General features: G+C 36.5%; 1 protein-coding gene across 3 annotated transcripts in view; it reads right to left on the bottom strand.

Annotated features, from left to right (window-relative positions):
* Positions 1–25,830, bottom strand: part of NINL (ninein like) — a 174,236-nt gene that overhangs the window by 22,069 nt on the left and 126,337 nt on the right. For 2 of the 3 annotated variants that reach the window (XM_007476594.3, XM_056813792.1), the window contains exons 13-18: positions 24,943–25,053; positions 23,847–23,927; positions 12,202–12,346; positions 6,963–7,028; positions 4,006–4,115; positions 2,309–2,655 (exon numbers count right to left, since the gene is read on the bottom strand). In XM_007476594.3, coding sequence (XP_007476656.2) covers positions 2,309–2,655; positions 4,006–4,115; positions 6,963–7,028; positions 12,202–12,346; positions 23,847–23,927; positions 24,943–25,053 — 860 coding nt within the window. The remainder of the gene's footprint in view (positions 1–2,308; positions 2,656–4,005; positions 4,116–6,962; positions 7,029–12,201; positions 12,347–23,846; positions 23,928–24,942; positions 25,054–25,830) is intronic. The other variant, XM_056813791.1, reaches the window with a different exon arrangement.

Below are 25,830 nucleotides of genomic sequence, written 5' to 3'. Positions count from 1 at the left end.
CTAAGACAGGGGTCCCCAATGTCACATGCAGCCCCCTGAGGCCATTTATCCAGTCCCCACCGCACTTCCGGAAGGGGCACCTCTTTCATTGGTGGTCAGTGAGAGGAACATTGTATGTGGTGGCACTGCAAAGCACGGTGTCACTCACGTACAGTACTACTTCCAGTGACATAATTCTTTGCATGGCACCTTGTTCTGAGAGTAACTGAACGAGAAGGAGGAGCCACACAAAGGATTATGTGGCTGCACAATGGAAGACGTCAGCATGATGATCTGCGATCTAGGGGAAGGGATTTTGCACTGTGTATACTGCTGCCCAGTATAGTGTTGGAGATGATGGGACTGTGCAAGGTGTGACAAGCCCATCACAGACAGCATTATACAAATTTGTTCAGTTTTTTTTTTTTTATAGTCTGGCCCTCCAATGGTCTGAGGATAGTGAATTGGCCCCCTGTGTAAAAAGTTTGGGGACCCTGTTCTAAGGTATAATCTAAATATGCACAATCATCCCCATCTGCCCAATGAGTGTGGCTATGGACAAGTTTTCCTTCCATAAAGTATAAGACTAATTGGTGCAGAGAATTCAAGGATAAATGCTAAAGTTCCTGTATTTGTCATGGAAGTACATTATTCTCCTTAATACAAGGGAGAAATTTTAAAGATATGCGTGTCCTTTTTGAATGTATCTTTACTTCGCATACCATATTTTGCATCTTTCTTGAGGCATCATTGAACAAGAGTAAGTGAAAACCTTTTCTGAGGAAAACTTTAATATCTTTTTCAGTGATGATTTCTTCGTATTCAAATGTCAGCTTGATAGTGGGGAGCACAACTTCCTAGGCTACATTAATGGAAACAATTAAAAAATCTGCCAAACCTTTTCATTCCAAAGAGGAGGAGGAAACATACTCCCCTCCTTTGAGCAAAATAAGTTGTGGAGGGGGTCATCTCTAGATAGGAATGCTGTATTACTGTCAGATGTAATCTTTTTATTAGTTGAGTTTTACTGGAATTTTTCTTTGTTGCAAGGGAGAATTCAATTAGGGATACGGGTATATTGGGAAATGATTCTGAGTTTTTAAATAGGCACACAAAAAACCTATTTGTTGGGGAAAATTTTAAGAAGAATTGAATGAATGTAAGCTCCACGATGTTGAGATTTTTCATATCTATCTTTGTATCCCCAGCACTCAGCATATAACCTTTCATACTGGGTGCTTAATTAATAATAAAAATGATGATGATGATGATGATGATGATGATAGCTAGCATTTCTATAGCATTTTAAGGCTTATGAATCATGTTACAGTATTTTATCCCCCTAAAACTCTGAGAGGTAGGGGCTTGTACTATTCCCCTTTTGCAGAAGAGGAAACCTGAAGCCCAAAGTCACATAGCTAGTAAGTGTCAAAGGCTTGATTTGAACTGAGGTCTTCCTGATCTCCACTCTAGCAACTGTACCATTTTTGTTGACTCAGTTGAATGTTTCACCTCCACTTTTAGCACAAAGATTGAAACTCTTCATTTTGATATTAACATACCCTTCCAAGCTACCCAAGTTGACAAGTCTGGATTTTTTTTTTAAGCAATATCATGTTTTTCTTAAATCATGACTTGATTATATTGGCTGGAGGTCTAATCCTTTCTTCCTACCGACAGACAGCCAATCACTTCCCAAACTGGGTAGATTTTAAGAATCCTTTAACTTCAAGGAAGATTTCTTAGAAGATTAAAGACCTTAGGAATCAATACAGAACATATTGGCTGGATATTAACGAGATACTTAACACTGTGTTAAGTAAGGCTTAAAGATTGAAAACAAGTACAGACATATTTTTTTAGTTTCTGGTCCTTTAGTGCTTGTAACAATAATGTACACTTTTTTCTTTATCTTACTAATGAAAAAATACTTTTCAAGGCTCTGTCATGATTTTCCAATCTCATTATATCTACAAGTATCCATTGGAGAAATGGAAAATAGTATTAACATGACAAAAAAGTAGTAACTTCATTAGGTATTGGGAAATAGGAAGTCTAGCATGAATTATATAAAAATAACTGAATTAAAATTTAACAAGCAAATTGATTTTAAACCTTTTTGTATTAGCTTTCTTTTCTTTAAAAAAAATTCTTTCCAATAGCTATGACCTATTCCTCCAGGCCCCACCCATCTGCCCATAAATCATCATCACCTGGCTATTAGTGAATTAGTTTTAACCTGGTTTCTTTGACCAAATAAAATTTATGTTTTTGTTCCTGTCAAGAATGCGAAGTCTTGGAAATCCAGAAAGAAAATATGCAACCAGACCTCATCAAGTGCAGCTCATTTTGATGCTTCAATTTCAGTTCTTCTTCTAGTTGGTCCTTTTCCTGGGCCAGCCTCTGTCCTAGATTGGAAATCTCCTTTGCATAGTACTCTTCCATTTCTGATCTCTCTTTCTCTAATATTCGCTTAATATCTTGGGTCTGAGTTGATTTTTGGATCTGTTCTTTGAGACCTTCAACCATCTCTTTTGATTTCACATTCAGCTCTTCCAAATCAGCCTTTTGATCTTCTAACTCACTAATCTCCATTTTAAAGCCTTGCTCAATGGCCTTTCTTTCCTTCTCAAAGTTCTTTTTCATGAGCTCTATTTCTCTCTCGTAGTAATTTACCTGAAAAAAATGACAACACAGGGATATTAGTCATTCCCTTACTTTGCTTAATACAATTCTTAAAAAAAGATAATCATGATCTCTTAAAAAAAAAAAACCCCACCCTAAAATTTGTTGTTGCATAAAAATATTAGAAAGGGGATAAAACAATCAGTAGCACTACTTTTTACAGGCTGCACCTGTACAACCTAAGGGGCCTGAAGAAGGCTTAGCAATTATTATGAGTATCTGAAACTGCCCTGACAATCAGTATGCAAAATAAGGGCTTATTTTAAATACTATGAAGGACTTTTAGAAATGTATTTGGAGTTTACAGAAGAATTACATGGCTTAGCTGGCACAATAATGAACACATAAACTCTAGCATTAGTTTAAGGACAACTTCAATTTTGAGTTTTGTATTAATCCAATCTGGGAGATGAGAATGCATGGAGCCTATCTCTTCTAAGTCTCCATTACTAGGAAAATATGACATATCAAAATCGGGTTTTAACATTGTGTTTTTGAAGAGGAAAAAAAAGGATTCAAGCAAATAATATCCTTAAGACTAACAAAATTAAAAAAAAACAAACAAAATGTAATTGTCTTTCCCTTTTCCTTCCCCCTCATCTCTCTGTCTGTCTGCCTGTCTGTCTCTCTTTCTCTCTCTCTCTCTATATATATATGTAAATATATATACACATACATACATGTATATACAATAGATATCTAGGTCTAGCTATCTACATAGTTTTCTATATCTATCTCCATTCTAGACAATCTATACAGAGATATACAAATATTTTTGTTTTTCAATTGTTTTTCTGCCACATCCAACTCTTTATAACCCCATTTGGGGTTTTCTTGGCAAAGATACTAAAAATGGTTTGCCATTTCCTTCTCCAGTTCATTTTACAGATGAGGAAGCAGAGGCAAACAGGGTTAAGTGACTTGCCCAGAGTCACATAGTTAGTGTCAGAAGCCATATTTGAACCCAGGACCTTTAATCTCCAAACCTGGCTCTCAGTCCACCTCGCTGCCCCCAAAACAGTATCTTGGATCACTTGCCAACAGCTGGCTCTAATCTACATGGTTAGAGTCCATAAATATTTCACAGTAATATGCTGTGGATGATAGACAATAATAATAGATCTGAAAATTCAGCATGTCACAACCAAGCTTCATTCTTCAATTCAAAAGAATTTCTTTATCTTCTCATGCCTTGGTAACTGGCAAGCCCTCCTCTAAATCCGTGTCAGAGATATCCATGTGGCAAATGACAACTGAACAACTGAACAAGTAAAAATAATTTTCTTTTGGCTGACCGTTCATTTTCTGGACTATGACTTCCTTAGTTCCCTCTTCCTTTACCTTAGTTTCCAGTTGGATTTTGAGATCTTGATAATGTTCTTTCAGTTGCTCTATCATTATCTCTGTTTCTATACTCACTGGTATATGATCATCTCCAATAGAAGTGATGCCTGCAAAGAAAATAGCATTTCATTTTATCCACTGAAAGAAGACATGAATCCTATTCCAAATCCCAAGATTTGTAACTGAGATTTCAAGTAATCATGCTTTCCACCACCTACCCTCAAAAAAAAATGTTCAAGAATACTACGTAAACTAAATCCTTTTCTCTTAGAAACCTCCTCTCAAGCCCCTCTCCTTCTCAACTTATTTCTCTCCTCCCTTCTAAGACTACAATTGAGCCCACAACCTTCTTTCTTACCATTCTGTATACTTTCCAAGCTATGAACATTCAAATTAACAGTATTATTATTGAGATTATTAAAGATTTTGCTTCAAACAAAAGAAGGTAAAACATGAAGACACAACAGGAGACAGTGGAATTCATTATGAAGCTGATATTGGAGGACAAGAATGACACCTAGTATTATAGTGAGAAAAAAAAAAAACTAAAATAGAATATCCCAATATCCTAATAACCAGAGCTTTGAGTTACCTGGCATATGTGAGTAACCCATGTGTCAATTATGGCCCCAAAGATAAGAAGACCCAAAAGTACTTCTGAATTAGAGAAAGAAGGGACTAAATTCACTAATTAAGCATAATTTATTGTATTCTAAATGAGGAATCTGGTCACCTTGCATAAGGAGGTATACCAGCACAATCAGAGGGGATATTTCCATAAGCCCCTCTTTGGAGGGGTTTATCATCTAAGGTTTGGAGTAGTCTTTCAACTGTTGCTCAGTGCATGTCAGAGAGGGGCATGTGATATGTATTTATCAGATACAAGATTTGCTCTTCATTCACGTGTGTGTGTGTGTGTGCGCGCGCGCGTGTATAGAAAGACGATCAGAAACACAGAGAGCTACTGAGTTTAAATAATACCTTGCTATTCTATTGATTCTATTTTACTGCCAATCACGAGTTTCCCCATGTACCTAGTGATACAGTAATTAAATTGATCTGGTATGATTAGAAAATGAATTGCTTTGGTTAATTGACTACTGCTGTTTAGTAGAGGATATGTGTGCATTTTATTTATGAATACATACATATACATTAGAGGATGTGTGTCTACATACTCCCTTGCTTCATTAATAGAGATATACAGAGAACGTGGATTGTTGTGGATAGAAAGCTAGCCTCAGGGCTAAGAAGACCTGGGTCAAAGAGCTTCCTTTGACATATTGTAGTCATGTAACTGCAGGCAAGTCATGTGCTTTCTCTCCTTCCAGTCCATTCTTGATATCTCCTGGCCCAATATCTTCTGCTCTGGGCACTTTTCTATTTCAAAGACTCCTCAAAGTCAATCAGATAAAGGTCATACACAGTTGTTTGACATTAAAGGACCTACATAATCTAATTCCACTCTACCTTTCCAGGCTTATCTTATATTACTTTCCCTCTACATATTCTTTATTCTAGACAAATTAAGTCTCTGTTTTGCCCTCATCACCAAAAAATAACCCATACTTTCCTGCCTTTGTGATTGTGTTCCATAGGCCTAGAATAACTTCTTTTCTCCTCTTCACTTCTGAACTCCAACTCAGATGCTAACTTTTCCACATAGTCTTCACTGACTGTTACTGTCAGGGATGATCTTTCACCCTTGGACCTCATCTATCTTATTGCATTATCTCTTTCTAATATGCTCATAGTTTTACTATTTATCATAGTTATTTAGCAAGTATTTTTATCTTTTTCCCATTAGACTACAAACATCATGAAAGAAGGAAGTCAAGTCAATAAGAATTCATTAACCATTTATTGGGTGCCAGGCACTGTACTAAGTATTGTATATACAAAGAAAGGCAAAAAAACAGGTCCTAGTTTCAAGGAAAGTCAAATGGGAGAGATAAAATGCAAATAATATGTACAAACAAGGTATGTACAGGATAAGTTGGAGATAAACTCAGAGGGAAGACATTAAAGTAAAGACTTCTTATAGAAGATGGGAATTTAAATGAGACTTGAAAAATGATAGGGAAGCTAATAAGTGGAGACAAGGAAAATATTCAAGGAATGGGGATAGCTAGTGAAAATACCCAGGATTGGGAGATATAACATCAAGGAGAAAAATGCCATAGTATCATACAAGTATGCAGGGGGGAAGATTTCCAGGAAAACTGGAAAAGTAGAAAGAAGCTAGGTTATGAATGTTTTAAGTGACATAAAGAGGAAAGAAAGTGGAGGCACTGATTGTAGATGGCCTTCTCAAGGAATTTGGCCACAAAAAAGAGGAAGGATACAAGATGATAGTGGGATGGATGGACTAAATTGAGTTTTTTTTAAATGGGCATGTTTGTAGACAATAAGGAAGCAATTAACATATGGGGAACAGTTGAAAATTAGTAAAAGAGGAGACACAGGGAGGATAATCTGCTGGAGCAGAAAAGATGGAATGAGATGACTTGTAGATGAAGAAGAGTTTTCTTTGGCAAGGAAAAGAGCCATTTCATTATATGAGAATGGGCTCTTATTTGACAAAGAAGCTTGTCTTATTTGAATTCTATTTCCCCCAGTCAACAGAAGTGTGTTCTGGACACAATATATGCTTAATAAATATTTATTGTTGTTGTTGAAATTGAAGGGAAAAAGTATGACAGATCCAGTGCTACCCAGGCAAAGAAAAATTAAAGGACAGATAACCTAGAAGGGAAGACATCTTGTTACCCTGGAAACTGGAAGACAGCATACTGAAATACCATTCTGTATCAGTTTAATGAGGGTGAGCTGAGGAAGAAGTCAATCCAGAAAATGTTTTTAAATTAATGTATTTTACATTTCTGCAAATGCCACCACTAATTACAGTCCTTATTATGAAAAGTCCTATCTGTGACCCAACTAAACATTCTTACCATTTTTGCCTTTAGCAGACAGACTTCTCCTCATTTGAAGGGCCCAATTGACTCTCTGTATTGCTTCTATAAAAAGGGGAATGGAAGGAACAACAGAAAGAAAACAGGGAGGTTCCACAGTTATTAAAATAATGTTGGTTTTCTCAGTGATAATATAGTACATGAAGTTTCCTACTAATGTCACAGCATTGGGGAACTTATAAAGAAGTTTTAAAAGTTAAGAACTTCTAGCTTTTCAAAAATCAACTTCATATGTACAAAATGAGTAGATAATAATGGGCCTAAAAAAAATATGGCGATTTTAAAGGCCTATAATCTCAGTCAATGGAAGCCAAAAAGTTAATGGGGTTCTTAAAATAGGCAAAATTGAGAGATACAGCTTTTAGGAATAAAAAGGTGATAAGTCCTGCTATAATTTGCCCTGGTTAGACTATATGAGAATATTTTGCTCAGTCCTAGTTACACAATTTAGGAAGGACATGGATAAAATGATCTAGAGAAGAGTTATAAAGATGATAAACAGCCTCAAGGCCAAACCATGTGAAGACTGCCTGAAAGAAATGGGAATGTTAAGCTTGGAAAAGCCTGGGATGTGAGATGGAAGAATGATCGCTCACTTCAAGCATTCAAAGGGCTGTCTTCTGGAGGAGAGATTAAGACATGCTGTTTGGCCATACAGGGTAGAAGTTGTTTTGAGGCAGATTTAGGCTAGATATAAAGAACAATTTCCTAACAATTGGAAATATTTTAAAAGTGAAATAGCAGTTTGGGCAGTTAGTGGTTTACTCTTCATTGAAGGTCTTCAAGCAGAGGTTGGAGGACCACTTTTACTACATTGTAGTATAAATAATCTTCTTGGAGTTTTGTTTTAACTACATGGCTGCTGACTTCCCTACAACTAAAAATCTATGATCAATTTTTTCCCATGTGATTCTACAGTATATATTCTACACATTTCATTCTCCTTGACTTGACAAACAGGGATCACGAAGTTACTATCCACCCCATCTTCATCTTAGAAGGCAAGTTCAACTTGATGCAGTGGATTGGCTCATGTTCCTCTGCTTGCTTATCCAGTGCCTAGACTAATACCAAGCACAAAGTCAGCATTCAATAAATAGTTGATTGATCGACTTTCAAAAAATGAAAGGTTAAGATGAAATACGGTACTACCACTCATATTTCCCATTTAAATGTTTCATTAGCTCTTTGGGGCATTATGTTGGCATACATTCAAATATATGACTTAAAAGAAATTTGGGGAATCTGGAAGTTTCTAGTAGAGAGACCTAGGAACTGTAAATAAGTCATTCCTGCAGTCATGGAAATCAGTTTCTCAGTTGATAAGACTTGTCTAGTGAGGCAGTTACTCACACTTGCACTGAAAGAATCTACGTAGGGCAGTTAGGTAGCTCAGTGGATGGAAGAGCAAGGATGGGAGTTCAAATTTCTAGTGGTGTGACCCTGGGCAAGTCACTTAACACCATTTACCTAGCTTTTACCTCTCTTCTGTCTTGGAACCAATACTTAGTATTAATTCAAAGACAGAAAGTAAGGAGTTAAAAAAGAAAGAAGTTTATGTAAAGCATTTATTATTGGCACATGTCCTGTACTGATGATGCAGGGATATGGGCTCTACTGGCTGCCCTTTCTGCTCCATCAGCAAAGATCATGTAACTGTTAATGCAGTTTACTGCTTCTAGATAAAAGTAGAGAAGGAATGAAAATCAATTAAAAACCTTAAGAAACTGAGAAAACAAAAATCCCATGCATTGGTACTCTTTCCATCCCATTATCTCTAAAAGGGAAGTTATTCGAGGGTTCCCAAAGCTTGAAGGTGAGTTTCACTGCTCAGAAACATTTGGGATCACAAGAATCATAACATTTTCCAAATGTAAGGATTGGCCTTTCCTGATTGCACCACCCATTTATTTTGTATTTACTTGTTTGCACTGACTGCATAGATATTTGCTACCGATTTTTCTGTATGTGCTATTTACCTCAGATAGGACGTAAGCTCCTTGGGAGAAAGCGTAGTCTCATTTTTATGTCAGTGCCTCAACTATCTAGCATGGTGCTTGGCACAAGGGGAATGAGTATGTTCATTAACAGGAGTAATATTGCTTTGGGGGGACAGCTGAAGAAACTGGAATGACTCAGTTGCCCCAACTCCCCACTGCATCATTACAACAAAAGCCTGGTGCTCCTATTTAGAATGAATGCTGTTCCAATTAAGGCATTTACCCCAAGGAGGACAATCCAGAATTTTCCCAGTAACCTGAAGGGGCATCTACCATTTTCCTATGTGGAAAGAAGCAACTGTGCACTTGTCTAGAGAGTGGGAGGCACAACGTTTAAGTAATACAGGGCTCAGAGTTAGAAAGCCAGGCTCTCATAATTATTTACTGTGTGAGGCAAGTAGCCTCTATGTCTCTCAGAATCCTAATCTTTAAAATGAAATACTTTCATCCCCTCCTCCACAAAATTGTCCTAAGGCTCAGATGGAGTAATGAGACAACCAGGTAGGAGCATCAAATAGCATTCCAGGTCTCATATCTAGTCAGGAAAATCTTCAATCAAATCTAGGCTCAGACTCAAACTGTGTGGCTGTGGGTAAGTCATATTACTGATCAGTTCTTCATCTGCAAAATGACCTGGAGAAGGAAATGGCAAGTGTAGTCCAGGTATCTTTGCCAAGAAAATATCAAGTGAGATCACAAAATGTTAGACTGAAAAATGACTCAACACAACAAAAATAAATGTAAAATGGTTTACAACTTTAAAGCATATGGCGGATGTAAATTACCAAGTGGAAAGGACCTTAGACATGAAGAAGTCATGAAGAAGTACCATTTATGTAATGGCCCCATTTTATAGATGAGTAAACTCATAAGACAAGAAAAGTGACTCTGTCAACTTCACTCAATATATGGAAGAGCTCAGATTTGAATCCAAGACTTTTGACACCAGGTCCAACTCTTTTTCTACTTGACTATTCTTCTTGGATGTTGAGAATTCTGTAAGATCAATTTTGCTTTTATAAACCCCCTATCTTAGAATTAATATTAAGTGTCAATTCCAAGGCATTGGCAAGGGCTAGATAATTGGAGACAAGTGACTTGCCCAGGATCACACAGCTGGGAAGTGTGAGAGACCAAATATAAATCCAGGATCTCCTGTGTCCAGGTCTGATGCTTGATCTACTGTGCTGCCTAGCTGCCTCTATTCCATGAGACCTTGCCCAGTGTCTTCTGGGGACATTTTAGGACTTTTTTATAAAAGGCAAACAGGAATGCATTCTAGGTCCCCGGGCACAGAAATATCTACTCTTTCTGAAAAGGTAGAACATTGGAGTCAGAAGACACAGCTTTTGAATCCCACAGGTTACTTACAATGTCCCAAATCCCTCAATTTCTCTTATTTGGAAAAATACAGCCATACAATACCATTGTGAGGTGCCAGTGAGATAATGTATATAAAGTGCTTTGTCAACCTTAAGAGGGCTACATAAATGTTGCTTCTTCTCACAAGTCTGAATCCACAACACTAAACTTCCCACAATCCTGGCTGTGGCGTTCGCCTATTAGGCACGCACTTATTCAGACGACTTCCTCTGGCCTCAGCTCAAGAGCAGAGCTGCTTTTCAACACCTGCTTACATCAATCAATGGTAGCACACTGATGATGGGCCTTCTTCCTAAGAGAAGGCAGCAGCAAAGCCAAAGGACTTGGCATTTTTTTCTCTTCAAGTTACTCCTAGGAATATTTTAGTTCTTTTCCCCCACTCTGAAAATTTTATCTGAAAATGAATATTGAGACCAATTTGGGAGGACATAACTCATTGTGGGAATTTTTTTCACTTGACTATGGGTTTTTTAATGGGGTTTTTGTTTTTCTTGTTTTCTTAATTGGGAGATCAGGGGAGACAGGAAGGAAGAAGGGAGAGTCTTTAAAAATGTTTTAACTAAAATATATATATTCTCTTCAGCATGGATCTGTCTCTCCTAGCCACTAAGAATCAGCCAAAAGGGCAGCAGGGTAGCTCAGTGGATTGAGAGCCAGGGCTAGAGATGGGAGGTCCTAGGTTCAAATCTGGCCTTAGACACTTCCCACCTGTGTGACCCTGGGCAAGTCACTTGATCCCCATTGCCTAGCCCTTACCACTCTTCTGCCTTGGAACCAATACACAGTATTGATTCCAAGATGGAAGGTAAGGGGTTTAAAAAAAAAGAATCAGTCAATAAGTATTTGTTAAAGACTTTCTATGTGCCAGGCATTATGCTAAGAGACGAGCAGGTGAAGAAAAGCAAAAGACAGTTTCTGTTCTCAGGGAACTTTGTCTACTGAAAACAACTAGATACAAACAAGCTAGGTGGCCTGAAAGGCAGATGGTTTGGGTTCAAATCTCACTTCTGCTATATATTATCTCAGTGAGCTTAGGCAATGGATCCTCTCTATGTCTCATTCATTTTTTCTCTCCCTGCTCCCTCTCTTCTTCCTTCTTTCTCCCTCTCTCTGTCTCTCTCGAAACCCTTGCTTTCTTTCTTAGAATCAATACTGTATATTAGCTCCAAGGCAGAAGAGTGGTTAGGATTAGGCAGTGAAGTTTAAGTGACTTCCTCAGGGCAACACAACCAGATCTGAACCCAGGACCTCCCGTTCATAGCTCTGGTTCTCGATCCATTGAGTGGCCTCACTGCCCCTGCCTCATTCTCTTTATCTAAAACATGATCTTTAAATGTCAGGATCTTTTCTAACTACAAAAAGATATTTTATTTTCCTTCAAGATGGTGGTTCAGCTATTTCAGACTCTTTGTGACCCCATTTGGGTTTTCTTGGCAAAGATACTGAAATGGTTTGCCATTTCCTTCTTCAGTCCATTATACTGAGGCGAACAGGGTTAACTGAATTGCCCAGGAAGTGTCTGAGATGGGATTTGAACTCAGAAAGACGAGCCTTCCTGACTTTGGGCCACTACACTACCTAGTTGCCCCTTCATTTCCTTTCAAAAGTGTTTCATAGATACTCCAAAGCCTTATGTTGCCAAGGCCTTTTCCTAAGCACAAAAGTAGAGCAGAAGAACCAAACATGATTTTACATCAATTTAAGTTCAGCAGCATCTCCCCCGGGGCACTAAGTGAGAATCAAGGAGAAAAAATGTGGCTCAATTGGCATAGGAGAAAGAGTGCTCCAAGGGTTTTCACTTCCAAACTTCTTTTCCATAATTATAAGCATTCTACCTTCATGGTCATCAGCCTGGAGAATGTATCCATCTGACACACTGTCCTTCTCTTGGCTCCATGAGCGATGGCATTTATTCTCATGCAGCTGGGACCGCAGACCTTCCAATTCTGTTTGCAGTTCATCATTTCTGTCACTGAGGTCCTGTAAGGGGCACAGGCAGACAATCTTAATCCAACCTGCAGCAGTCACATCACAGACTTGGACTCTTGGGGAAAGCACGCCAGATAAAAAAGGGCCTCAAGAAGGCAGGAAAAGGAAATCTGCAGTCAAGGAGGCACTGTGTCTGTTGTTCATGTTCCCTATATTTTTATATCCCTCTGGTGCTCCACTAGCAGATAAGTTTCTAACTAGATTTTTTAAGTTCCAAAAGGAATAGGGATGTCTTAGATCAAAGCCCACAATTTCTATTTCCTTAGAATCTTTTCCATGGTACCTATAATAGAGTGTCTAGACAATAGATAGGGACTCATACTTAACTGATTAATTTAACCTAGGTAACAAGAAATAAAGAAATGAAGTTAAAGATTTAATATTTTCTGAAATGGCAAGTGCTTTGATCTATACATCAGGAAGTAATTAGAACGGAAATCTTCAACATTGATGCTTAAAATTTTTTCTCAAGTTTTGATTTGGTAGTAAAGATTTTAGTAGTCTTAAACAAAATGGGGTGCCAGTTTTCCTCCCATTATCTGACATTATGCAAAACAAAGCTGATTATTAAAGAAGACACACACACAAACATTTAAAAGAATTCAAAAATAATGACAATCTTAGTGACAGTAACCTTTTCAAATACAAAGTCTTTAAAGGAGGCACCTAGGCTATAATGGAGGCACAGAGAAAAAAAACAGTGGAGTAATCAATCATAGCAAAAATGCCATCTTGAGCTAGCTAACAGAATCAGGTTTCAGAAAGAAGCACAGAGATAATTAACGAGAAAAGCTAGAACAATGAGTCCCAGACAAAATGAAAGAAATTGAAGTTTGTAGATAATCTACAAGGACTGAATTAGAAATTCAGTTTCCAAAAAAATTATGCTTTCTGTTCAAGGGGACAACAGATCTCATATTTTACACTGAATAAGAGCTACAAACATGTAGCTAAATCCAGCCCAAATGTACGAGGAAGGAAAAGCTTTCCAGATTTGACTTAAAATTGCCCTCATTTCTAATGGCCCACTCAAATAGGATATAAGGAAATAAGGATTCTGGGATGAATCTTCCTCTTCCCAAAATCTCACCCCTACTTGTATTTGGAAAGCTTGGAAACTGAGGAAAGCTTATATTTTAAATTAATGAGTTTTTTATGGCAGTTTAGGATACAGGAAAGTTAAATTCATTTTTATGTCAGCAAAAACTATGTTTAGAAAAATATCTTAGTCTTCTCAATGGAAAATAGATAGCAGAGGTTAGAGATAATAGATTTAGAACATGAAGGAGCTTTGAAAGTCATCTAAGCCAATCCTTTCATTTTACAGATAAGAAGGCTGAGGTCCAGAGAGGTCACTTTCCCAAGCTACACAGGTAGCAAGTGGCAATCTAGGATTCAAACCCAAATATTTTGTAGTCAGTCAATAAGCATTTAATACCTGGCACAATGTAAACATTTAATAAATGCTTATTTGCTTACAGATTAAGCAACTTTGACCCTGATGATTACTTCCTCCTAGGCTCCTTAATTTCAACTTTTTCATGATTCTGTTCCCTCCTGATTTTCCTTTAGTCTGCCTCCTCATCATTTGCCTTTCCTGGTTCTTTGCCCATGTTGCTCTCCTAGAGGTTTCCCAGGCCCTCTTCTCTTTTTCTTCTCTATTTTCTAACTTGTTTGTTAACTTCCATGCTTTCAGTTGTCATCTCTAGACAAAAGATTCTCCAATCTTTATACTCAGCTCTTGAAGTAGTTATCTCAAATTCAATTTGTGCAAAACAGAACTCTTGGTCTTCCCCCTTGAAACTCATCCTCTTCTTAAGCTTCCCTTAAGGCATCCCTAGACTCATAGTCATCCAGATTTACAACCTAGGCATCATCTTCAACTCCTCCTTAGTCACCCCATGTATCTAACCAGTACCCCAATCTTATTGTTTGTACCTCTACATCTCTCCTATATGTCCCCTTCTCTCTATTCAAACTGTGACCATATGAGTACAGGCACCCATTATGATCTTTTACCTGGACTACTATAATAGCTTTCTATCTCATAGCATAGTGGATAGTTGCTGGACCTGGAGTCAGGGAGACCAAAGTTAAAAAGCAGGCTCAAGACCTTTACTAGTTGTGTGACTCTGGACAAGTCATTCAACCCTGTTTGCCTCATTTTCCTCATCTGTAAAATGAGTTGGAGAAGGAAATTGCCAACCACTCTAGTATCTCTGTCAAGAAAATCCCAAATAAAGTCACAAAGAGGCAAAAACAACAGAACAATGAAGAACAAAAAGCTCCTTGAGAGAAAGAAGGATCTTGCTTGTGTTGGGGAATTCCTAGGGATCTAAAGATTCTCCCTGAGAGCAATCAAGTGAAGCTGCTGAGCTATTTCCCTTGGTTTGATTAAGTTAAATGGGATTTAGTGATTTGGGAGAAGGAAGGAGATATTTTAACTTTGAAGTAACCTTGGGGTTATGCAAGATCAGGTGTATTCCTGTAGGGGTGTTTCCCAATAGCTTATCTCAGAAAACCAACTTGGTGGGATAAGAAATTACTAGTTTATCTCCTCGGAATATCTAAGTGGGATCCAAAATGAAATGGAATCTGCCTAAGAGTTTGTCTTTATCTACACAATCTGGCAGTCTACATTTCTTTGACTTCTAAGGTTATTGTTTCTGGGGAGATGTTTCCCCCAAGCTCACTGCACATAGGTTGTATACATTTCCTCCACACTTACATATATACATATCTGCATCCCTTAGCACAATACCCAGGACACAGTAGGTGCTTAATAAATGTTTTCTTATTTATTCATTCTGGAAGACTTGTGGAAACTTTTTTCTCTCTGTATCAGGAGAGTTTAATCAGTGGACACCAAATTGAGTGAACAAGTGGATAGTCCAGGGTTTAAAGAATCTTTACCTCTCTTCTGGCTTTTATTTTATAGCTGTAATTGTAAAGCAAACCTGTTAAGAAGGAGATAAAGGAACAGGAAAATAAGTCAGTTCCTAGGGGGAAATTCTGAAGTACTTCAGGGTTGGCAGGTAAACAGGAATGAAATAACCATCTAGTTTGAGCTACAAGTTTGGTGGAGACACAGGATTTCTTTCTAACAGAAGAGTCAAAAATCTACACAGACTAAATAAGCAAAAATGTAAGTGAAAAGTCAGATCTGAAGTTCTATGATTCTATGATAGGGAATTCCCACCCAAGAATAATCCATTTTACCATCCAATGCTATCTTCTACCCAGACTTTTTGTAGAATTCCAGTGAGAACAGAAGAAAAAAAAATCCTAAATCTAAACCCAATAATAAAGTTTTTGACAAGTAAAAAAATCAGTAATAAGGAAAAAGTAATAAGAATTTAAATTCCTGAGAGGATAAAACGTGCATGAACAACTGACTGCTCATGTCTCTGTTCTCTCTTCCACTCTGGTTATAATCCTCCTGCCTTATGGATTACTTTGAACTGGAAATTGAGCAACTGTTTTTTACATGGAAGTCTGTAAACTTTAAAAACAATATAAATTGTATTTCAAAATAATTTGTTTACTTTGTAATCTCTACATTTTCCATATTTAAACACATTATTATAAGGAGTCCATAGGTATCAACAAACTTTCAAAGAGTTCATCACACACACACACACACACACACACACACACACACACACACACACACACACACACACGGGAGAAAAAACTTTAGAAGAGAAGAGATGGAAAAGATGGTAGCTTCCAAACAAGAAGTAAAACAAAAGAGAAAACAATACTTCTAAAGATTTAGTGACCAATTTCAATAAACCAAACCAAAACAGGAAGTATCCCCTTTTAAGACATAAGTGGTAAATCAAATTTAGATAAAGCACATCAAGGGAAGGAACATTCCATCTATGAATCAATCACCAAAATGGGGGGGAAAATATCTAGACTAGTCAATGTCAGGATGATAACTTTATAGATGCCAAATTACAGGACTGTTTTTAAGTCAAATGTGAAATCAGCTCCAACTTTTAATTAAAATTTCCAGTCTAGTTTATTTACTGTTATCCCAATTTCCCCATCTCTAAACACATACAGCAAAAGTTTAAAAAATTGGGCTACTAGCCCACTCATTTAATATAATTTTCAAAAGACAAATACATACACTCCATAGAAAAATGCTTATACACACATCCCCAGGATGTATGGGGTTATTTTGTGAGAACAAGCCACCATGCAGAGATGAAAGTGAAGAACACCAAAGTACTTTCCTCATGCAGACACTTCAGAACGACAGCAGGGCTCACCTTTACCCTCTAGTGTTTCCGAAAGGAACCAGCAACAGCACCAAGGTTTTTTTGGTTTGTTTTTAGATCAGAAGAGGAAAAATAAGAAGCAGATAATACTTTATTAATAGAGTTTTAAAAGATGCAAACCAAGCTAAAACAATATTGGATACTGCAGTAGCCACTGAGTTTATAACTTACTTATTCTTCTAAGATTAAGTGTTCTTTCTCCCAGCACAAAACCCAGATCATGGCAAATTATTTGATGGCATTCGCTAGTATCTTGAATAATGATAACACCAATAGATTAACCACAGGATGAGGTTATAGTTAATCTACATCAGAAGCCAGAAGTGGATAGACAGATATGAGTGTGAAAGGGAATCAGATACAAGACACTCTCGTTAAAAAACACACACAAAGGAAAGAATTACATGTACAGGAGATGACTATTCTTAGAGATATTAGGTAACTTAGTCCCTAATCCTGTATCTGGAGTTAGTTGTATTTAAAGATGGTTAATTTTCACCATAATTGTGCCATACTTAATAAGGTACTAGATCTGTTTCCAGCAAGCTAAAGGTAAACTAGTATCAATAAATTTGCTAAAGGAGTTTGATAATTAAAGGAAGGGCAGGGCAAATTTTCTGGTAAAGAGGGGGAAATCTATAATATAAACAATCACCTCACTACATTTGTTTAAAACATATGGATTTTTGTATTTGAGATTTTCCTAAAGAGTATATTTCTGTCTTATTTGCATAATACAACTAGGTTGTATTATGTATGGGAAGAGGAAGGAAGGAAAAGAGCAGTGATTAATAGTGTCTGTTACATAGTAGGGAGTTAATAAATGTTTATTGATTTATTGACATTAGCTATTTAGCTGAAAGGTTACATTAAATTGAACTCAAACTAATATAATTTGCCATAATTCTGACAATATCACTGTTATTAGCTAGTAAGTAATAGGTCTTTTTGGGGGGCTGTTATTCTGTACTTTCACAGTACTAAAATCAGGTAGGAAAAGAGAAAGAAATATGCCAATATGGCAGCAGCCTGCTCACATTGTTGATAATGAAGCTGTGAACTGGTACAACCATTTAGGAAAGAGATTTGGAATTATGCTTAAAAGAAAAAAAAGTTGAGTCCATGACAGTTGACCCAAGGACCTCACTTTTAGGCATATAATTGAAAAGGGTCAAAGACAGAAAGGTTCTACATATATACCACAAAAGAGATCTTTGGTAGTAGTAAAGAATTGGAAAAAAAATGCCCACTAACTAGAGAATGAGCAATCAAACAGTGGTACATATTGGAATATTACTGCACCATTAAAAAAAAAACACTGAAAACATTAAAAATTATAAAGAAATTTCTTTGAACTGATGGAAAGTAAATTAAGCAGGGGCAAGAAAATATTATACACATTGTAAAAAAGAAAGAATAATTAATATCCCAGGTTGGCCTCAAAACAAGAAAAGGCACCTCCTTCTCTGCATTCCAGAAGTAGAAGACTATGGATGTGAAATATTGTATGAGCTCTTAGATATGGTAGATGTGTTGACTGGTTTTGCTCAATAAAATAATTTCAATATTTGTTACAAGGAAAGGCTCACTGGTAAGATGGATGGGAGAGTCATGTTTAGAAAGGAATGTGATATAAAAATAAAATGAATCCCTTTTTAAGATAAAACAATAGAAAGGGAAAATAACAGCAATGGAACAACTCAATGTCAGATTCATAGCATTTTTAATTTAAAAGGGACTGCAGAGGCCATCTTGTCTAAAGCCATCAATTTACAGTGGACAAAACAAGTGCAGGGGAACAAAAGGTTAATTGGTGAAATCTTGGGACCAGATCTCAGATGCCCTATCTCCTAATTGAACACATTTTATACTCCATCATTTTGTCTCTCAGGAAAAGAAGTTAGCATATAGGCCAACCTCTTGCTTTGTGCCAGAGGATTTTGTCATCATTATTTTTGGAATCAGATAGCAGATAGAATTTTGAACCTAGAATTAATATGACCTGGTATGAATGGCTACCAGTAGCCATTTCACATTAAAAAAATAACAATCCATTGCTCCAAAATACAAACCCTAATGCAGTTTTGACTATTCCAAAATAGGCCTAATGTCAATTACATCTAATAAATCTAATGACATACAGCTATTGAGAAATCTCTTTGTTCCAAAAGTATTTCTATAAATTTTTAACCTTAGTATGTACTCTGAAATATCTAAAAGTTCTCTTGTACCTTTTTTGAAGAAATGTTCATTTTTCTACAGTTGTCTTGAAGTGGTCAATTTTTTACTTCATTAAACTTTAGACTGATTTTTGTTTGAACATCTGAACCTGACATCCATTTTACCAAGCAAAAAGTATCCAATGAAATTGAAACTGCATAGGTATTAATTGCTTTAAATGAGTTCTTCTCATTAAGCTTTGACTTTACTATGTCAGGCAATCTCTTAACATCCACAATCTCAGCATTCTCGATAACTTTTTAAAATGTTTTATACATTTTTCCAATTACATGTAAAAACTAACTTTAAAATTCTTTATTTAAGTAAGTTCCAAATTCTCTTCATTCCTACTTCTTTCCCTCCTTGCCCCACCTCTTTGAGAAGGCAAGCAATTTGATATACATTATACATGTAAAGTCAATGTAAAATATATTTCCATCTCAGCCATGTTGTAAAAGAAAACAAAGAAAAAAAAGAAAGTAAAAAGTCAACTTGAATCATGCTTTTTTAAACTTTATTTTTAATAATATTCGTTAACATTTGTCTAACATGTAAAGTTTTACAAATTTGCTTTTCAACTATTATTTCATATTCTCACTTCAACTACCTGAGGAAATATATGTTATCATTATTCTAATTGTATAGATAAGGAAACTGAGGCAAGTAGAGTTTAAATAACTTTACGCAGGTTCTTAACTCACACTTACAAAACTGTTAAGTGTTTGAGACTAGATTTTAACTCAAGTCTTCCTGATTCTATGTACAATGCTATATTTCTGTACTACCTACCTGCAAAAATCTGTAGTCTCCTCATTTAGTATAACAATTCTGACATTCGTCATATTACATACAGAGTCTCTTTATCATCTAGCTTGTGCTTTCATTATTTGGGGCTTTGAGCCTTAAAATAACCAGAAATTTTTTATATCCTCTTTCCCTGGAGGTTCTCACTTCTTTAATTTCTTTGCTCCACAAACCTTTTGTGATACAGATTGTATATTTTCTGATACAATTGTTTATTCTGTTCCTTTCATTGTTTTTACTCTTTGTTTCAACATAACCTTCTTACTTTTGCTTTCAGTTGTGGTGGCAATGAACAATATTGAGAATTTCAGATATACTTTTATTTTTCTGCATTCTGTTCCATAGGTTTCTTTTTCATTGTTTTAAATTGGTGTGTGTGATTTTTAAATTTGCTTCTGTGTGTACCAGATAGATAGTGATTTACCCTTCTAATATCTTTCTGCAGGTCTTCAATATGGTTTTTCCAAACTGGTGGTATTTATTGTTCACACTAAGGACAATTCTCAGACAGCTTTAACTATTGTTTAAGTTCCTTAACACTGCAATGACCACAGCCACATTATTAGCTATGTTTGGTGATAGCTATACTATTGAGTGAAGGTACTGACGTTTTTTTTAGAGTCAGATATTGCAGGAGAATCCATTTGTTCATTCTAGAATGGATACGAGCATTTAAAAAATGCTTTATTGTGATATAGCTGGAGTATTTATCTAATTCATTCCTTGAAACTCAAAAAAGGCTTTTCAATGTTCCATTCTAAGTCTGCCCATGTTCTTGCCAAAATCACTTGAGGTGTGAGCCTTATTTTTTCCATCTGTTTCATTATATGGTAGCACTTCTGTAGTTTACATAAAAAGTATTGCGTTAAGTATGAATATTTAAAACCTTCCGGATCTTAGGCTTTTTCCTCTTCGGATTAAGTAACTCCCTAATTTCCAGTCTTATTTCATTTTATCTAGATTTAGGAATAACATTATTTCTTACATTTGCCCTGCATGGATCTGGGCAACTTAGAGTTAAGATATCAGTGACAAAAAGTAGTATGAAAGTCTCCCCTGTAACTCTTAGTACCTGTTTCTACTTTTGCTATGATTTAGCACTGGTACATCAGGAGAAGTAGACATCTTCATTCATTTGGCTGACGTTTCAAGGATCTTTCTAGGCTTTTATAGCTACAAAGAGCAGTCTCTAGGGTGGGACACTGTATAATTCGGGTTTTCATTTCCATTCTTTGTCATTCACCTCATTCCACTCATGACCTGGACAATAGTTTGGGCTTGGAGGAGAGAGCTATTTTTTAGTAATCATTACTATAAGAATTTTACCTACACTCAAGAGATATTTGCTGTTGCTGTTCAGTCATTTTCAGTCTTCTCTGACTCTTTATGACCCCATTTGGGGTTTTCTTGGTAGAGATACTGGAGTGGTAGCTCAATTTACAGATGAGGAATCTGAGGCAAACAAAGTGACCTGACTTATCCAGGGTCACACAGCTTGGAAGTGTCTGAGGTCAGATTTGAACTAGGGAAGATCCAGACCCAGCACTCTATCCACTCTGCCACCTAAATTCCCCATGGAATATTAATGAGCTCAAATGTAGGATGTCTTACACCCTCAATTCCCTCTCCCTCCCTCTGGTTAGGCCCTTTTCTAAGATTACCTTTCATCTAATCTTATACGTGACTTATACGTACCTAATTATTATCATCTTGGCCCCCCTATTAGAATATAGGCTCCCTAATGGCAGAGACTATTTCTGTCTTTCTTTTGTATCCTCAGTCCCTTAATACTGTGAATGGCACATTAGTAAATATTTAATAAATGCTTGTTGATTGATTAATTGAGCTAAACCCCATTCAGCCAAACTAGTTTTATTAAGAGTCATCTTGGGATATGCAAAAATTGACACCATTGCTCCAAAATATAAACTCTGCTGCAATGTTACTACACCTCCAAAATGGACTTGATTACAGAACTTGAAAGCCTGAGTGAAATACAAATTGTCAGAGTCTGCAAAAGCCTAGAGAAGACTTTGCTTCCTGTCATTCAGACTCCAGATGCAGGATTTAAGACTGATGTTTTGCATGTTTCCAAGGACCAATTTATCACTCTGTCAATTATAATAACAATAATAATGCTCACATATATGCATATTTTACTATGTGATGCCTCAGGCATATTGAAAGTCTTCTTCAATACCTCCCTTCCCCCAATTCCTTTATAATTACAAAAGAAAACCCAAAGGACCTCAGTAGCTAGCTCCTAGATGCCACCCCCTTCTCTTTACTCTATTTAATAAAGCTAGTAGGAGAACTTAACAAATGCTATTTGTTAATGAAAAAGGTACCCCTTCTAGTGTAACTGGCTAAGCTAATGAGAATACTGTACATTCTTTCCTTTGTAACAATTTGAGCATCTTCTTTTGGGTGTAATAAGTACCTTTTGCTCTTACTAACTCCATTAGAGCCAGCTCTAGCATACATACACACATGTATGGTTACACAAAATGAAAGGAGGAAAGAAGGCTTCATGTGGAAGTTTCATGAGCTGAGCCTTGAAGGAAATGAGAAAGGATTATGATCCAGACAAAAGCATGGAGAAAAGTGATAAAGTCTCATGTGTAAAGAACAGAAAGTGGTCTAGTGTGACTGAACCACAGACCCTGAGCAGAGGAGTAATGTGTAAGAAGACCACAAAGGTAGAAAAAGGCCAAGCTGTAAAGAGATGTAAATGTATGAGACAGTAAAAACCATAAAAGAGAAGGAAAAGGAGGTGGAGCAAGTTTTTAGTAAAAGCCAAGCTCAGGGAAAAATGTATGTTAGTACTTGGGTGTGAGAATAAGGTTACATAATTGCCTTTTTCCACACTGGCACACATTCTACTGAACTGGAGGACTGACTGTACAGTTTTTAAGGTGCTATGGCAGGCATCCCTTAATTATCACTCTTCAGAATAGTTGTAAAGTACTTTGCAAGTCTTAAAGCACTATATCAATGCTATTATTATTTTCAATAATGATAAGAAGGAAAACGAGGGGATGTCCTTCAATTGGGGAATGGTTGAACAAACTGTGGTATATGATGGTGATGGAATACTATTATGCTCAAAGGAATAACGAACTGGAGGAATTCCATGGGAACTGGAACAAACTCTAGGAATTGATGCAGAGCGAAAGGAGCAGAACCAGGAGAACATTGTACACAGAGACTGATACCTGTGGCACAATCTAACGTAATGGTCTTCTCTACTAGCAGCAATGCAATGATGCAGGACAATTTTGAAAGACTTATGAGGAAGAACACTATCCACTTTCAGAGGAAGAACCATGGGAGCAGAAACACAGAAGAAAAACAACTTCTCAATCACTTGGGTTGATGGGGATAGGATTGGGGATGTAGACTCTAAACCATCACCCTAATGCAAATATCAATAACATGGAAATAGGTCTTGATCAATGCAAATCCAATGGGTAAAATTCTTGTTATTCTCAACCAAAAGATAAAAATTACAAGAAGAGAACAGTGGAATTGCTCATTGGCTACAGGAGGGGGATGGAGGAGTAGAGGGAAAGGACATGAATCATGTAACCATGGGAAAATATTCTAAATTAATTAATTAAATAAAAATTTGCAATTAAAAAACAAAGAAATAATGAGAAGAATACACCAAAGTGATGGAAAGATGAGGACTTTTGATTCCAGTTTAATTCAGGACAAATTTAACGGATCTTAGTTCTGTTGCTTCTTGGTTGGGTATAGAAAGACTGGAGGGGAAAATATGCTCCTCACTGATAATAATTATCAAAAATAATAGAGGGGAGTGTCCAGCACCTTTTCTATTTATCACTGAAGGCCAGATGATTGTGTTAGTTCATATACATTGTGACTGGCAGGTGGTGGGCTCTTAGGAGAGACTTGCAGGCAACTTCCCTAGAGTACAGCAACATCCTACAAAAAAGGGCTTGAGAAACATGGAAGAGAAGAAACAAATGTAGGAGGATTAAAAGATACTGAAAGCATTTTGTCCAAAAGACAAAGATCTGATCCAAACAAAAAAATTTTAAGAGAAATTACATATTTCCTCCTTTCCACTAAGTTAAATGCAGAAGGCATGTGACTTAGCAGCAAGAGAGAACAGTCTCAGCATTTTTGCAAAGGAGGTTCCCAGAGATACATACCCTGCACTTTAGTTCATATTCTCTGATAACTTCTGCAAACCGGTCTTCCTGACTGAAGAGTTCAAGGCTGTGTGGCTCCAACTGCAAATCCAATGGGTAAAATTCTTGTTATTCTCAACCAAAAGATAAAAATGACAAGAAGAGAACAAGATTCCTTTCCAACTGTAGCTCAAATGAAGGAGGAAAAACTGTCCAGTATGTCAGCCTACCCCATTTTCATGGTTCTTTTTGATGGATCATCTGTCTTTTAAACCAAACTCAGATAGAAATGGGGGCCACTAAACCATATGTTAAGGATCCACTAGGAAACTGGACATTAACATTGTCTGTTTTATTATATTATTATTTATTTTGATAAGTATTTCCCAAATACATTTTAATCTGGTTCCAGCCACACTCTGCAGTGCTGTACAATGTATGGCAGGCCACATGTTTGATAATGCTACTCTAACCCACTGAGCCTCAACACCTTTATCCCAGAAGTGATGGGGGCTGGGGAGAAAGAGGGATGATATATATACATGTGACAGTTCCCTCTCACTTTCATGTTTCATTTTTGCTGTTTCCCCAAACCTGCTATTGTGGGAGACTATTATGAGGACATAATGGCTGTTAATAGATGTTTGCTTGATCTATTAACGTGGCTTGTCTTTTCAAATTTTACCAATCACGTATATATTTGTCAAAAAAAAATTGTGAGAAATTTAAAAGTAGAGACTTTATCATATTGTTTTTGCTTACCTAAATCAGTATCTTTCATATTATAATTATTTAATTACTATTCTGTGAACAGAATTGAAATGAATTCTAGAAAACCGCCTGAGGAAGTCTGATGGTAGAATAAGGGTCCTTTCATCTTAGAGAAAGGTCCTGAGAAATAAAAAGAACCTTTGATGAGACAATTAGTCGTTCCTTCATTATGAAAATCTAGGTAGGAAAGAGGACTGAATTCAGTCCTAAGTCATTGCCCTTTTTCAAGGTGTCAATATTTTAAGTCAAGAGCCTAAATTACAATTTACAGCATCTCTCACATGAACCCAAACTCAGAAAATCCCTTTTTGACCAGAACAAGGGATAATTCACGTAGAAGGGTTACCTTGTCTTTCAACACAAATTCAAGATCATTCTGTAGCTTCGACACCAACTTTTCTGATGCTGTTAACTTTTCCACAACCTCAATGATTTCCTTCTGTAATCGACTATTTTCCTACAAGACCAAGTTTGAGGAGTTAATGAAAAGATCACTATGTTAAGGCATGTTTCTTTCTTGTCTATCTTTGATGAACGTTTTCAATAGTATTAAGAGCAGAGAAACCAGTAAGAAAATGAGAGTGAAGGCACAAGATTGTATAGACACTTGGTAATAAGCAATCCCTGATTAAGAAATGAGACCATGTATTTTAACAAATAATGATAATTAAGGCTTATATGATACCTCAAAGTTTGCAATATAAGTTTTCAAATCTAACCTTAACTATTCTAACTCTTAATCTTAGTACTATAGGTACTCATTTTATGGATGAGGAAATTGAGGTTTAGGAATTGATGTGATAAGTTTTAAATCACTCTTAATAGGCACCGAGTCCAAATTTTCCATTTTACACATGAGGAAAGTGAAGCATGAAAAATTAAAATGATTTACTGTATAGAAGGTGAGATTTGAACCCAGATCTCCTTGGATCCAAACTTAGGGCTCTAAGTATGTTCATGTTGCTTCTCAAAGTGAAATTTAAGTGGAATTCACTGGCACCCTCAAAAAGATATACATTTTTTTTTTACAGAGGCTCTAATAATAAAATATTTGATAAGAAATGGTTTGTAAGGTTAATTACCTTGCTGTATTCTATGAATGGGAATTTTGCTTTGAAAACTATTAAAGCCACTCACAATTGACAAATAAGCAAAATCCTTTCTGATCTTATTCAGTAATCATCAGAGATCTTTTATGTCTAATTGTTCTTTCTATTCAAGTCTTCAACTTCTT

The sequence above is a fragment of the Monodelphis domestica genome, chromosome 1 (assembly GCF_027887165.1).
Source record: "Monodelphis domestica isolate mMonDom1 chromosome 1, mMonDom1.pri, whole genome shotgun sequence".
Classification (NCBI taxonomy): Eukaryota; Metazoa; Chordata; class Mammalia; order Didelphimorphia; family Didelphidae; genus Monodelphis; species Monodelphis domestica.
The sequence above is the reverse complement of the archived record's forward strand: the minus strand, read 5'-3'. Positions and strand labels throughout refer to the sequence as shown.